Source organism: Schistocerca americana, chromosome 3 (genome assembly GCF_021461395.2).
Source record: "Schistocerca americana isolate TAMUIC-IGC-003095 chromosome 3, iqSchAmer2.1, whole genome shotgun sequence".
NCBI classification, from domain to species: domain Eukaryota; kingdom Metazoa; phylum Arthropoda; class Insecta; order Orthoptera; family Acrididae; genus Schistocerca; species Schistocerca americana.
Window position 1 is genome coordinate 726126464 of NC_060121.1, and position 16632 is coordinate 726143095.

At 36.4% G+C, this 16632-nt stretch overlaps 1 protein-coding gene across 3 annotated transcripts in view; it reads left to right on the top strand.

Annotated features, from left to right (window-relative positions):
• The window catches only part of LOC124605601 (breast cancer type 1 susceptibility protein homolog), a 267314-nt gene that overhangs the window by 191778 nt on the left and 58904 nt on the right, over positions 1 to 16632 (top strand). For 2 of the 3 annotated variants that reach the window (XM_047137393.1, XM_047137394.1), the window contains 3 exons: positions 3587 to 4087; positions 8656 to 8923; positions 16343 to 16477. In XM_047137393.1, coding sequence (XP_046993349.1) covers positions 3587 to 4087; positions 8656 to 8923; positions 16343 to 16477 — 904 coding nt within the window. The remainder of the gene's footprint in view (positions 1 to 3586; positions 4088 to 8655; positions 8924 to 16342; positions 16478 to 16632) is intronic. The other variant, XR_006978661.1, reaches the window with a different exon arrangement.

Consider the following 16632-nt stretch of genomic DNA (forward strand, 5'->3'; position numbering starts at 1 on the left):
TTTCGTGTGGCAAGTGCTTCCATTCTCCACATCATGCTGAGATGTTGTGATGCATCCGTAACTATAACAAGTATTTATTTGTGGAAAATACACATCGTCTGGTTGCAGATGACAAGCTACCTGTAGTAAATAACACAAAAGTGATCCAGAAAGTTCATGCACACCAAATGTAAAGGTATTTACAAAAAGAAATGATCTGTTGTTTGAAGCAAAAATGCACATAATTTTATAATCATTTAACAAAATGTTCACATTGCAGAATAAATAAAAAAAAAATAAAAAAAACGAAAACCCAGAGCACTTATAAGATGCAAGAAATCTTCTGAAAGAGGCTGCCGACACTACGCTTGTCCATCATTCCATCATTTGCTAGAATATTGCTGTGCAATATGAGATCCTTACCATATGGGATTGATGGAGGACACCTAAAAAGTTCAAAGAAGAGCAGCATGTTTTGTATTATCGCTAAATTGGAGAGAAAGTGTAATGGGATATTATACAAGAGCTAGAGTGGTAATCATTAAAACAAATGTGCTTTTCATTGCAGCTAGAATTTTTTACAAAATATCAATCACCACCTCCCTTTGAAATGTGAAAATATTTTCTTGACCCCCAACTACATAGGGAGAAATAGCCATCGTAATAAAATGAGAGAAATCAGAGCTCGTATGGAAAAAATTAGGTGTTCATTTTTCCCGTCATGCTATCCAAGAGCAAATTGGTCAAGAAATAGTCTGAAAGTGGTTCTGTGAACCCTCTGCCAAGCACTTGGGTGTGAATTACAGAGTAGTGACACAGATCTACATGTAGCTTGGTACATATTGAAGGCAAGTTGTGCTAGGTGTAGCTTGGCACATATTGAAGGCAAGTTGTGAGTATACCGAAACGCGCGAGTCAATACATCTTTCTTACCAATAGGGTACATTGAGGAATGTGATGGAGGTATTCTCTTGTGAGAAATGTTTTATGTGACATGAAATAGGGCCCTGTTGAGCATTAATTGGCTGCCATTGGATGAGATGTGACCACCTTGGACCCAGCTCCAGCCAGAGGCCACGAGTCATGGGTGACAGTTAACCAATCATCAGTCAGGATTACTCCCCAAAATTTTTGGTGTAATGACAAATCTATGCTGTGATGTTTTAATCCATCTTAGGAATGAAAGGGGGCGTAAGTAGGTGTGTGTAATTGATTTGGTCTTGGGTGTGTAATCACAGAGTGAATATTTAATGTTGTAAGATGAAAAACTACCTTCAAGTTAAAATTGAGCAATTGCTGTAATCATAACATAATCTTGAATTATTTTTTTAATGTGTTTATTGAAGTTTTCTGGGCACATTGAATATTTTATCATGTTTGTGATGTGCATCCAGCATATTTTCAGTACCCATGCAACAGCATGCGCTGCTTAATATTTCCCAAAATGTTGCACATAAAAACAGGATTTTTATGGGACTTATACCTCAGGTTCTAGTGATTATAGAAAATTACAGTCAAGTGTTTTGTATACCCTTGGGCTAGGGACCAGAAGAATCATCTTAATGTAATTATTATTATCTTAATTAGTGTAATTATCCTAAAATATAGGGTCAGTTTATGAATATGAAACAATTCCTCCGACTTAGGCAAATGGAGTGGAGCAAATTGTGTTCTTTTTGCATTATATTTGGTGTGTGGTACACTTTAAGGGGCTTATGGAGGGGCCATTTAATTTGTTGGAAGTTCCTGAGAAAACCAGAAAAATGCCACGGACTCAGGTGGGCTATTCACATCAAAAGGCTGAAATTATTACAACATATTCCTAAGATCCGACCCTGAATATTTTCTTAATATGTTAATCTCTTTTCAAGATACAGAGGTTCAGAGTTACCCTGCATGCACACATAAAATATGCAAGTAATATCTGGTTTGAGGTGAAATTGTGGTTTATAAAATGATTTAGCACAGAGAAATATGCTGTAAAGTGTCTTCCTTTCACATAACAAGGGTTCTAGGAATCCCATATTGTAGTATTGAAGCACATGCAAAATTTTTGTGAGCGTAAAATCCAGTTTGAGATGTAAAATTAGTTATGCATTATTTTGATTTTGTATAAGTAAACTATCAAAATTTTACTGACCCCTAAAGTTCTTTTCATGTAAATAACATGCCCTGCTGCCACATGGAAAAGAAGGGGACCAATGGAAAAATGCTCCTATTGATGCACAAAAACTGGCTTATATACTCCTATTATAAGAGACTCTGACTGAAAAGTGGGGTACCAGCTGCCTCATTTGCCTTTTTCAACACCTTTAAAAATTTTCTCAAAAATTTTGACGTGTGAATATATTCAGGCTTTTTTTATGCTGAGAGAGAAGAAGACAGTGGCAGAGGGAAAGATACAGAAAAGTAATAAATACTGGAGTATAGTAAACACTGGTTGTGGTATACAAAGAGCAAAGGAGACAATGCCAGTGTGAGAGAGAGAGACACAGTGACAGTAGAACATAGTTGACAGTGACACAACAGTGCTAGGAAAAGACAGAAGGAGACAGTGCCAGTGACTGAGGAATAAACAGAAGGATAATGTAGAAGTGGGTGAGAGCCAATTATAATGACAAGACAGTCTGTGACAGCGACAGTGAGGAAGAGAGAGATGGTGACAATGAGAATAAACAGCAGCAGTGGAGAGAAATGAATGAGGTAGTAGCAGTAAGAGAGCAAGAGGGAGATACTGACATTGAGAGGGGACAATAATAGTAGAACAGAACAAACGAGGCTGTGGCTGCTAGACAGGAGACAGTGACAGTTGAAGAGACACAAAGAGATAATGACAATGAGTTGGGCTGAACGAGTGAGTGAGATTGTGCAAGTGGGAGTGGATGGGTAGGAGTGACTTACAGCAATCCACTAGCGGGTGTGAGCGAGTCATATCTAGGGGAGCTTCTGGGAGTGACACAAGAGTTGCATGTTAAAAAGAGCATGAAAGAACAAGTGGGAGTGGATGGGTGTGAGTGACTTACACAGCGATGGACTTGCGAGTATGAATAAGTTACAGTTGAGGGAGAGGGGGTGACAGGTAAGTTGCATGTTAAAAAGTTCGTGAATATATTCGCATGCCAAAATTTTTGGGAAAACTTTTAATGGTGCTGAGTAAGGTAGAATGAGACAGCTACTACCCCACTTTCCATTCAGAATTCTGTAAAACAGGAGCATATTAACCTTTTTGTTCTCCAATAAGAGCATTTTTATGCTGGTTAATTTATGTTCCACATGCCTGTTTACTCCAAAGTGTGTAAAGTGATTTAAAAACTTGCAAGTTACTCATTTTGAGAATGGCTGAAAGTATGTCAGCTGAAATATCGAAATGTGAACTAAAAAATTCTGGGTGCATGCCCGAAGAAGAGGGAATATTTTTTAATGTGTTGTAATCAGTTACAACCAGCTGTATAGCAGATTATAATTAGCATTATTTGTCTACATCAGATTTCCCCTAATCTGACCTTCGATTGCCTACACTGTGTGCTTAAAAGTATTGTGTTTTGATGTTTTATAAATGTGAAATTCTCTTTTTTGTAGATAAAAGAGTCAGAACTTTATGTTGCAGCATCAACTCCAGTAAGCACACAACTGTGCACAAAACACCTCAGAAACCAACAGCATTAGTCCCAGGGCAAAAAACAATAGCTACTAGAAAATCTGCTTCACAAAGTACCCCACCGTCTGGTGTAAGAAAAGCACAAAGAGATATTTCAGTAATGTCTCCAAAGCAGACAGAGTCATGTGCCAACTTTCAGAAGAAAGAATATATGAATGCAGATCATCAGAGAAGAACTGTTACATCATCTCCTAGTGCTAATAAAATTGTTGTTATGCGTAATGTGGAAGATGGTTCCTGCACTCCTCAAAAAAGGCAGTTAGTTTCTCATTCAGCTTGCACTGGGACCCCACCAAGACGAGGAACTTCACCAGAAGTTGGAACACCTCGGAAGTCAGCTCCTGGTACACCACATAGAAAACCAGTACAAAACAAAACGGGTGCTGGCACCCCTAAGGTCAGCCTGTCCCTTACTAGTGGCATCCGAGAGAATAGATCTGCACAGCAGAGGTAAAACAGTTTTTTTTTCCTTGAATTAATGTTGTTAAATTTGTTAGAAATTAATATTCCAGAGAGGTGTAACAACTGTTTTATTAATGTTTCTATGGATTATGGAGCTCACAGACAATAACTACTATAAACATTGCAAAACTCGATCTAAACAGAAGCTATGGCAGAATAATACAAATAGAACTTGTACATGAAATGTGTAATACCTATAGATATCTTTCAATTAATACTTAAATTATTTGAATAGCTTCAGTCTCAGGACTGAAGACCACAACAACAACAATAACTCGGTGGTGGGTCTCTTTTTAAAAAAATACATAAATATCTAGTGTATTCTAAGCTAATTGTGTATTATTTTATTGACTTGTAATTCACATTTTACTGACACTTAGTTCAGTTACTGTATCATTAAAGTGTAGTCCTTTTTCCTAACTAATAATTGCAAGGATAACAAGCGAAGTGACATATGAATTGATATGTGAGCCATTACAGTTTACTTACGCATCATAAACTGTGCACAATTGTACCGCTACTATGCTGGTGACTGGCATAAATAATATTATTAACTTTTATTTCTGTCTCCAGTGTCCCTTGGGTGAAAATGTTAAATGTTTGGGCAAACCTAGTGCTAGCAAGGCTTATTTTAAACTTACATTTGATCAAAATATGCATACTGACTGCAAATCTTTCTTTTGTCATGTAAATTTTCCCGACTTCAAGCGAAGACAAAATCAACTGCAGAGTCAGACTTATAATTTTAGTCTGTCTAATTGTTTATCAATTTCAACCAGATATTTTTCTTTACCTTTTTTCCTGTTAAGAAAATTACTGTCAGATACTTCCTTTATCTGTGCTAACAGTGCTAATTAATTATTTTCCACCTATTTTTATACCAAATAGCGTTTAAAAGATTATTATCACGTAGATGGACATAGTGTATGTAAATTGTTTATCTGAAATCTCACGTCTGTATCTTTCTAATGTTGCTAACAGAAAATAAGAAGTTCAGAACTTTATTTTGTCATTAATCAAAGTTTTATTTGATCTATATTGCTTATCAGGATATAGTCACCTGTGAATGAGCACAAGCAAAGCTAATTCTCCAAACAACAATGACTTTGAATCGTAATAAAAATACAAACAAAACACTTAGGTGTCACCACAACTGTAGGCCCTGAAGTTAAACAATTAAATCAAAATTCTACCTCTTCTGGTGCTGGTCAATGGGACCCACTTAACGTTTATTTAATGAGTGGTCACTCGCCATGATAATTCTGCACAAAGCTCACATTAATGGTTCCTTTAAGGTACAAGTGTTTAATAATACAGGGAAAGAGCTCTGTGAATTTATGGACAGCACATGCTGTATGACCAAAACGAAGTTCCTTTTTAAAATTTCTAGTGTCAGTTGTACAAAAATCCTGCGACTGAATCAATAACTCGCTCAGTGCAGAATACCAAACCAATCTCCAATACACGTAAAGGAAGCACTCAATTATCTTAGAGGATGCTAAATCCTGACACAAATACAGAACCACTCATTTACTTTAGGAGGTGCCAAACAGTTCCAGTTTGTCAAGGTAGCCTTTAACTAAATATCTAATATCAAATTTAGTGAAGGGAAATCCCCCAATGTGCAGCCCTCAAGATTCCTTGCTTCAACATTTCTTCTTCTTCTTTATTTAGCACTGGCTGTCCTCCCATTTTTTTCGGATGTGCTTCCTGCACTTTATTTTGTAGGGTTGATTTAGGTATGCCATACAAATCACACACTTTTCTGTACGATAATTGACCACTCTGAATATCACGAACAGCTTTATCTAAAAGTTCCGGGTCATAATTACACCGTACTGTAGCACCTCTTCTGCACTTATACATTCTGGGCACTGTCCGAAATCAGCCCACACAATACACAGTTTTACAGAAACCCGCCGTTATTTTATAACCTTGCATGAGAAACTTGACAAACTTGTACAGAAATTGTCTCAATGTTGTTAGCTACTGAACATGTTGACAATTACGGTTACAATAACTTTCCGCTCGGCGCAACAGTAGAAAGTTTCCACTATACAATAATGCATGGATTTTTAACACTGAGACAGTTCATCGGTTATTCACTTAGAGAAACAATTGACGCAAAATAAAAGTTGTGGAAAGCGATAAATGCAATCTTGTGCTTAAAGTAACTGGTGCACAGATGTTAAAATAAGTAACTCTTTGTTTCTATGCAGTGGCAAAGAGCAAATAAGCCATACTGTCCGAATTTGCCCCAGTTTCTGCAATCCAGATTTTTGTTAGGGCTGTAAGGATGTTCGAACTGTATCACTGGCATATTTTTCCACATTTTTGCAAAAACTTGGTCTTCTCCAGATGCCTTATAATTTTTCATCTCCTTGAGGGCTGTTTCCACCTCTTGGATTATTGGAGGATTTATGAGATCAGGTGGAGTCTTGATGGGTGTGTCTGTATTAATTGCTACAAGTTCCTGGGGTTCTTCACAATTCAAAAGTATAATAAAAGCTTTTGCTGTGATTTCGGCATTTTCCTTGTCATTATGTGCCATTTTTCCATCTACCCTTTTCAACATTAAGTTGGGAAGGGCAAATTTTTGTAATTGTCTTCCAAACATTTTGTAAAAGTCTCTGGAACTGGTTTTATGATAATTTTCTTCTATTGAGTCGATTAGATCTTTTTGCAATTGTTTCTTGGTTTGCTTGATAATTTGTGTGAATGTTTTCCTGATATTTTGGAGGTTGGTTGCATTTTCTTCTGTTTTGTGTGTTTGAAATTTTAACGATGCATGATGTCTTTCTTCATGAATTTTGTCACATTCTGAGATCCACCAGACATGTCGTTTACATACATGGGTTCAATGGGGCTAAATTTTCAGCTTGTTGCCTGAGAATTTGAACCAGTTCTTCTAAATTATCTGTCAGTTTTATGTTTTGTGTGACTTCTCTATATTTATCAATTCTAATTAATTGGTGGGGATTGAAGTTCCTCTTTCGTTTATTGCATTTTGGTTTCTTTTTTAGTGGTGTGAACTTAATGTTGATTTTGACATTGTAATGACCTGAACCTGTATCTACCCCTCTTATACTTTAACATTGTAGATTTCTTTGTGGAAGAATTTGTCCATAAATACAGGTCCAGCTGCCATTCTCCTTTTCTCCAATCAGGATGTTTCCAAGTTTTTAGTTTGTTTGACCTCCTTTTGAAGTATGTGGACTTTGAGTTCAGTTTGTGTTCCCTACATAGTCCAACAAGTCTTTGGCCATTCTTATTTGTTTGTTTATGTGGAGCCCATTTCCCAATGGTATCCCGGTATTTCTTTTCTCTTCCAAGTTGGGCATTGAAGTCCCCTAACAGGATCTTAACATTGGTTTATTGTTTGGTCAAGGAGATCACAAAACTCAGTTACTGCAGATAATAAAAAATTTACTCTAATTTGTAATTGAAATAGCAGTTACAATTTATCATCCAGTGTCCCACATTTCTGACATTGGCATAACCGGACAGCAACTTGTGTATCCTTGTGCACTAGGTTGCTGTCATCATCATGACAAAGTTCTGAAATATCACATTTGTCAGAATATTTGTGTCAGCATTCAGGAAAATCATTATCTTCTTCTTCTTCTACTGTAACTGAAACCGACTCACAGCAGCACAGTTCAGTACAGTCCGAGGGTTTCAGCATTCCAGATAGCAATGAACATGTGCATGGCCTGTAAATTTTTTGTTCTCGTAAGCAGTTCTGTATGCAGTCTACTTTATACCTATTGTATTTCTTCTTGACATCCCAAATTCTTCAAGAATTAAGGTTACTACACCTCAAAAAAATAATGTTATGTGTGTGCTCTGCCCTGTCTTAACTCTGCTCAGAATGTACATTTATCTACAAAAAATCACACAATAACAAAGCACTGTATTCCTCTCTTTCTTTGTCTCATTTTTGTGGTCTGAGCTACAGATTAAAAGATTTCTCTGCACACAGTTATTAAGAATCAAAAGCACTCAACTTCTTTTATATATTTAATAAGTGGATCAGCACAAACACACGTCCCCCAAGATGGCCATTGTTAGAGCAGCTTACATAAACACCGAGGCAGGGATTTCTTTAGTGTAAAGGTGAAGACAAAAATGAAATAGTGAAACTTTTTTGCAAGTATTGTTTTAAAACAACTAGCCTTAAAATTTAAAGTTCAACCTGTATAAGCATCAAGTTTTTCATTGTGGTTTTGTTGTATAAAATGTTAGCAGTTTTGTGTCCAATCTGTTTAAAAATCTGATGTGCAAAAATTTCTGACATTATCATCATTATCATCATTAGGGGGCAACAAAGCACCATTTACGTTTATTGAATTTCATCACCTCTTTTACAGTAAGTTGCTTCCTGTCAAAGACTATAATGAATATTGTTAAAAGAGTAGAAATTTTTAGAGATGTATGACAAATGTACGAAAAACATTTTATATATTCAGACTATATGTTCAGCATACTATATGATTATCATAAATTGCTGTTTTATTTTCCAGTACTGTTCGTGATTCTACTTTATTGCATTACAGCATACCGGTACCAAGAACTCAACTGTTTGTGGCATGTACAGGCTTTCCAAGGCCACTTGCAGCAAAAATTAAGCAATTGCTCACATCACTTGGCATAAAATATTGTGATCGTGTTGGCCCAGAAACGACACATGTTGTTGTTCGGCCAAATTCATCTGGTCTTCCAGAAAAAACTTTGAAGTATTTGCAAGCAGTTGCTGCAGGGAAGTGGGTTGTTGGCCCTGGTTGGATTGACCAGACATGTAAGAACCGCTGTCCTGCTCCAGAGGTATGCCATTCTGTAATATGAGTTTACATTTTGCATATATCTTTCTATTTCTTTCTCATCGATATTCACAGCTTGCATCCACACAGAAAGCCACCAAATGTGTGACCAACAATTTGTAATGTATATGTTTGTAAGCAAAGACAAGAAAGTCTGATGCTACATGACACAGCAACACCAGGTGGCCATTAATTATTAACTCCTGAACAGTGTATTGTCTACAGTACTGTTCGTACAGAATTATGAAAACATTATGTTTTGAAACCATACTGCCTAAATACATCACCTAACGTTCTGGGCCACTGGTGGGCAGCATTCTGTGTGCAAGTGTCTTATGTGCTGAGAACTGTATTGTCACAATCCAAAATATTCATAACTTATTTGTAGAATATAGTGTAGCTCTCAAACATGTTGTTGTTGTGGTCTTCAGTCCTGAGACTGGTTTGATGCAGCTCTCCACGCTACTCTATCCTATGCGAGCTTCTTCATCTCCCAGTACATACTGCAGCCTACATCCCTCTGAATCTGCTTAGTGTATTCATCTCTTGGTCTCCCTCTACGATTTTTACCCTCTACACTGCCCTCCAATACTAAATTGGTGATCCCTCGATGTCTCAGAACATGTCCTACCAACCGATCCCTTCTTCTAGTCAAGTTGTGCCACAAACTCCTCTTCTCCCCAATCCTATTCAGTACCTCGTCATTAGTTATGTGATCTACCCATCTAATCTTCAGCATTCTTCTGTAGCACCACATTTCGAAAGCTTCTATTCTCTTCTTGTCCAAACTAGTTATCGTCCATGTTTCACTTCCATACATGGCTACACTCCATACATATACTTTCAGAAACGACTTCCTGACACTTAAATCTATACTCAAGGTTAACAAATTTCTCTTCTTCAGAAACGCTTTCCTTGCCATTGCCAGTCTACATTTTATATCCTCTCTACTTCGACCATCATCCGTTATTTTGCTCCCCAAATAGCAAAACTCCTTTACTACTTTAAGTGTCTCATTTCCTAATCTAATTCCCTCAGCATCACCCGACTTAATTCGACTACATTCCATTATCCTCGTTTTGCTTTTGTTGATGTTCATCTTATATCCTCCTTTCAAGATACTGCCCATTCCGTTCAACTGCTCTTCCAAGCCCTTTGCTGTCTCTGACAGAATTACAATGTCATCGGCGAACCTCAAAGTTTTCATTTCTTCTCCATGGATTTTAATACCTACTCCGAATTTTTCTTTTGTTTCCTTTACTGCTTGCTCAATATACAGATTGAACAACATCGGGGAGAGGCTACAACCCTGTCTCACTCCCTTCCCAACCACTGCTTCCCTTTCATGTCCCTCGACTCTAATAACTGCCATCTGGTTTCTGTACAAATTGTAAATAGCCTTTCGCTCCCTGTATTTTACCCCTGCCACCTTTAGAGTTTGAAAGAGAGTATTCCAGTCAACATTGTCAAAAGCTTTCTCTAAGTCTACAAATGTTAGAAACGTAGGTTTGCCTTTTCTTAATCTAGCTCTCAAACATAACTACATATAATTATGTTTTATGAAGAAAGCTTTGATGTTGTTTGAGTACAGGATACTAAATTCAGCCACCTTTATCAAATAGATTTATTTGGAAAAAGAAAAATGAAAAGGGGGAGTGGTGTGGAACGTGCACCATGAAAAAACTGGTGCAGTAATGTGACACTGGACTTTTGCAGGTGCGTAACAACTAGAACCTTGTACCTTTTGACATTACTAACCTATAAACCAACATCCCAATCCAGGGAACAATAGGTGTCATAGAACAAAACCTACTCAACTACAAAAGAATCTCAGTACAAGGCACTACAGAAATTTTGCAACTAACAAAACTTGTCTTGCACCAAAATTACTCCGAGTTTGATAATAAAAGATGGAGTTACAATGGGATGTAGTATTGCTGGAACCATAGCTGACATATTCCGTAACAGCCTGAAAGTAAAAATTTTTGAAACAAAAAAACACAGCTAATCAAAAAATCATATACTATTACAGATATGTAGACGACACGTTAATGCTTATAGGAGGTAACTTAACTGACATAGACGAAATACATAAAGCCCTCAATCAATTACACCCCAAAATGAAATTCACCATAGAACACAAAACTAACATAACAATTAACTTCCTCGACCTAACTGTTAAGAACACTAACAACAGACATTGTTACCAAATTTACAGAAAGCCTACCACAACAGACTGTATTATCAATGCACACTCATGCCATCCAAAAGCCCACAAACTTGCATTTTTCCACACAGTGCTGAACAGATTATTAAACTTACCACTAGAAGACGAAGCAATCCAGAGGGAAATAAAACTCTTAGAATACATAGCCCAGCAAAACGATTATGACCCCAAAATTGTAACACAATTATACCACAATAAAACACAACCTGAAAGTCACAATATACATAAAGAAATAACACTAAGCATACACACAATGAAAAAGAAGAAAACAAAATACGTAACCACAACCTATCTAGGAAACATCTCGAACAAAATTAACGAATTATTCAACAAAACCGACATTGCATTTGCATTTCAAAACACTCACTTAGCCTCAAACACAAAATTCACAAAGGCAGCTCGAAAATTCCCATACACAACAATCCCCGCGTTTACAAAATTTCGTGTAACACATGTCAAAAATCCTACGTGGGGCAAACTGGTAGAAACTTCAAAATTAGTTATAAAGAGCACACCAGAGAAAGTGGAAACAACCCATCTACATTTTTTCAACATTTACAAGCAGAGAAAAACTATGTAAAACCCATAAACGAAGCACTAGAAATCCTCCATATTATGCAAAAGGGAACATTGTTGAACATCCTTGAGGAAATAGAGATATATTCACATGCATACAGCAACCCAGCAAATTTACTGAACAACCAAACCAACCAACCTAAAGCACAAAAAGTATATAGAAAACTTTATACACATTACAAATCGGGAAAACAGGTAAAATAATAATATCAGAGACTCTAAACAACACATATCCATAGCAACAGTGATAACGTGAGTAGTGTAAAACAGTGACAGAACACCAACATAAATCATAGACATCAACAGTTATTACGAAAAATTAAAAAGGTAAAAAAAAATAAAACCAGTTTTAGGCAAAAACATAGATAAGATTAGGTTAGGTTGGATTAGATTCAGTTTTCGTTCCATAGTCCCAAAAAATGAGATGATTCTCGTGGGTGTGGAACATGTCAGAAAGTATGACAAAACAACATAAAACATTTGAATATAATACTTACTACCCTAATCATTTGTCAGGAGATAGCCAAAAATAAGTTAATACAATGCAGTAAATTGGGACAGCTAATATTTACAGAATTAACACACTGTTATCCACTATTAATAAATTTATCATACGCAAAATACCTAATCTTGACTGTTGTGTCCAAGTGTTGTCAAAACTAAAATCTAACAGATATTTTTACTTAAGCTGACTTGACAGTCTCTGTTAAGATATTCGTCTATGGCGTAGAGGGATTTGCCTATCAAAAAGTCTTTCAAACTCTGTTTAAACCGTGCTTTATCTGAAACCAAGTTTTTAATGGTTGCTGGCAATTTATTAAAAATGTGTGTTCCTGAATATTGGACCCCTTTTTGGACCAAAGTAAGTGATTTTAGGCCTTTATGTAGATTCTCCTTATTCTTAGTATTGATACTGTGTACTGAGCTATTGGTTGGAAATAGAGATGTATTACTTGCAACAAATTTCATTAAGGAATAAATATACTGAGAAGCAGTGGTTAGAATACAAAGTTCCTCGAACATGTTTCTATGAGATGTTCTTGAATTTACACCACAAATGATGCTTATCACACACTTTTGCACCCTAAAAACTTTTGCTCGGTTTGATGAGTTGCCCCAGAATATGATCCCATACGACATAATAGAATGAAAGTAAGAAAAGTATGCAAATTTTTTTATGTTTATACTTCCTACATCTGACATCATTCTCACGGCAAATACAGACTTGTTTTACGTGCTTAAGCAAAGAAACCTATATGAAAAAAATAACAATAAACAACTGAATTTCACACATCATTTATTTATAATGGTAACTATGTAAACATGTAACATCGCTGACCCACTGTCATCCAATTGTCAGAAAAGTAGCATATTTGGAAAACTAGTAACAACTGATATACATCTCCATTCTACACCTGAGAGAAAGTAATAATTCCAAAACAGACAGGGCATGACAGCAATGATGTTACGTGTAAGGTAAAACACTTAATGATATACCGGGTGATCAAAAAGTCAGTATAAATTTGAAAACTGAATAAATCATGGAATAATGTAGCTAGAGAGGTACAAATTGACACACATGCTTGGAATGACATGGGATTTTATTAGAACCAGAAAAATACAAAAGTCCAAAAAATGTCCGACAGATGGCGCTTCATCTGATTAGAATAGCAATAATTAGCATAACAAAGTAAGACAAAGCAGAGATGATGTTCTTTACAAGAAATGCTCAATATGCCCACCATCGTTCCTCAACAATAGCTGTAGCTGAGGAATAATGTTGTGAACAGCACTGTGAAGCATGTCGGGAGTTATGGTGAGGCATTGGCGTCGGATGTTGTCTTTCAGCATCCCTAGAGATGTCGGTCGATCACGATGCACTTGCGACTTCAGGTAACCCCAAAGCCAATAATCGCACGGACTGAGGTCTGGGGACCTGGGAGGCCAAGCATGACAAAAGCGGCGACTGAGCACACGATCATCACCAAATGACGCGCGCAAGAGATCTTTCACGCGTCTAATAAAACTCCATGTCATTCCAAGCATGTGTGTCAATTTTTCCCCTCTATCTACAGTATTCCGTGGTTTATTAAGTTTTCAAATTTATACAGACTTTTTTGATCACCCGGTATTATAAATTTTCATATCATAGTTACAAAATCATTATATTAAGACCATCGCTTATATATATATTTATAGAGCTCCTGACGATGGCAGTTTGCTGAAATGGGCTCATTGTGAATGAGATAAAATATAAAAAAAACTTACATAGCAGTGTAACTGGATATTATTCTTAAATAATCATGTCATCAAAAGACATATTTTGCACTACGGGCCCCAAAGAACAAAAGATATTCAAGCATTTACGGTATAAGAAATTACTAGAAGCTGGAGCCAAGAAGTTAAAAAGAGAGTTTGAAAGAGGATGTATTTTCATAACAAAAATGTTAGAAATACGAGAATTCTACGGTAGAATCTCTAATGGAACAGGTGTGAAATTGTCCAAGGAAAGAAACAAGACAAGCTGTAATAATATTGAAGGAAAATAAACAGCCAATGAAAAGGAATTTAACTTGGCACATGATCCCTATAGCTAGCCACAATGAAAAGTAAGAAGTAGATGATATGTCTAATTGTTGTTTTGATTTAATTTGGAAATTGCTGTATTTTTGCGCAGTTACAATCTTGTGATAAAAGTGTTTGACATGTTGGCACATCGTCTAGTTTAATGCATAATAAAAATACCTGTGGGATAAATCTACCACAGTCATTGTGCATGTTTGATGGGCAGTGATTTTTGGCATTCCATTACTGGTTCAATGTGCATGTTCATTGCACTTGGAATTATATTGCTAGAGTGCTTTACGGCAGCTGCAGATCAATGAGCACCGTTCAATGCATATTGAAAATGTAAACTTTTTGAAGAAGTTATCAAGCAGCAAATACTGTTTGCCCCAAGCCTTTAGATCAAAGTTTTACATTTAGTAGACTGTAAACTGAGGAGTATTTTAATATAAGGAACCAAAGGTTGGAAAGGAATATTTCAGGCAGGACAGATCTTTATGATCAGTGCCTGTGAGGCACATGTTTGTAAACTGCTTATGTTTAATAATAAAAAGCCGCTTGCTTGATTGATGCCAGTGGCACTATCTTAAAAAACAATACACACACTACTGTTGAACGTGCATGGTGAAGTTTACTGTTTACCACTGTGTGTAGTTCATGATTGGTTGTCAAAGCTGAAACATGTTGTTTACATGAAAATGCAGATGAGCATTTAATGTATAATGCAGCAGGATTTAGCAAAAGTCAAACAAACATTCAGAGAAAAATTTTGCAACAGATGTTATCCTAATAGGAAGAAACTTATCAGTGTGGATAGAATTTCTGCAGGAAACTGGGTCATTCAGACAGTGAGAGCTGACCAAATTATTGACAAAGAGTTGTTCACATGGTAGAAATTGGGGTGATAACATTGTATCATGTGAGTGATGATTAATCAGTAAACATATGCAATGAAATTTACCCTATGAAGAATGCAGTGCAAAACTTCCTATTGTTTGTTTTATTCACTGATCATTTTTTAAACATAATACTGTTCACAACTGCCATTTTAACCATATGTGGATGGAGTGGTGGAAATCCATGTGCCACACTTGTCTCATATTACCACCAATGAATCCCCATGAACTTATGGGATGGAGTTATTGTACAAGATTCAGTAGTAGGATCTTGACTGCTGACAAAGGTATTGGGACCACATCTCTTATTGGTGATGGTGGTATTTCAACCCAGTCCCAATTCCAAAATATATATCTGTAGGCACCTGAACAGTACCCTCATAGTTAGACTAAAAGGGGGAGGCTCTGTGCCAAATCCATTTCCTGTGGAATTTCACGAAGTTGTTTGTTTATGAAACTCCAATAGACACTGAAGATGAACTGGTTGTTAGGATCCTCCCTGTCTTTTTCAATGTGTAATATACAACAGGAGCATTTTTGAAAAGGACAGCAAAATTTTGTGCACCATTATAATGAATGCATGCATTGACAGTGGCAGTTGTCACTTTGAATAGTTGCTATGAGCTTAAATTTTTTTCTGAGGTATTGGATTTCTCCAACAGTTTGTATTTTTGATCCTAAATATTTGGGACATCTTGCGTATAAAGTTAATCTGTTTATCTGTTGTACTGTAATAAATTGAAACGACACTTTTTGCAGATGTTTGATATGATAGCTAACTCACTCAAATGAATTCATTGTCTGAGGATGATAATATTGTTTTTGGAATAAATTCTCCCACTATCTCACATTCGGCAGTATACCATATTTCACTTATTGTAGTTCTGTTTGTGTAACTACTGTTCGTTGCATAGCCAAAACTAGATTAAAGGAAAGTGTTTATACAAAAACTACAAGGCCAGTGTGCATTGATGAGCAGTTTAAGGTATTCTCAATTACATCATTGTATTGGTTCTTTTTAGAAGATGAAATTCATTTCTAACACTTATTGTGGCATTGAGATAGATTACCTATTATAAATTGTGTACCAGAGAACAACGTACAGATGGAAACAGCAGGTATTTTATTTCCATAAATTACACTTTCCTGATGTTTGTAGGAACCATACGAACTTCCAGATTGCCTTGGAGGCAGCGGACCACGTAAGTCACGGCTGGCATCCACTCCACTCTTCCATGATTTTGTTTTCTGCTGTGTTGGACCATTCAGTGCTACTGCTGTTGATGACCTTAAGGTAAAATTTTATCATGTTTCTTCACATTATCTAATAGTCATACTTTCATCCTGGCAGTGCGATATTGACAGTTATTATCTCCTGAAGAGTAACAACCTGGCTCTAATTGCTGGAGTTTGTTGAAAATTTACCAATGGCACTGCAGCTAGGTAAAA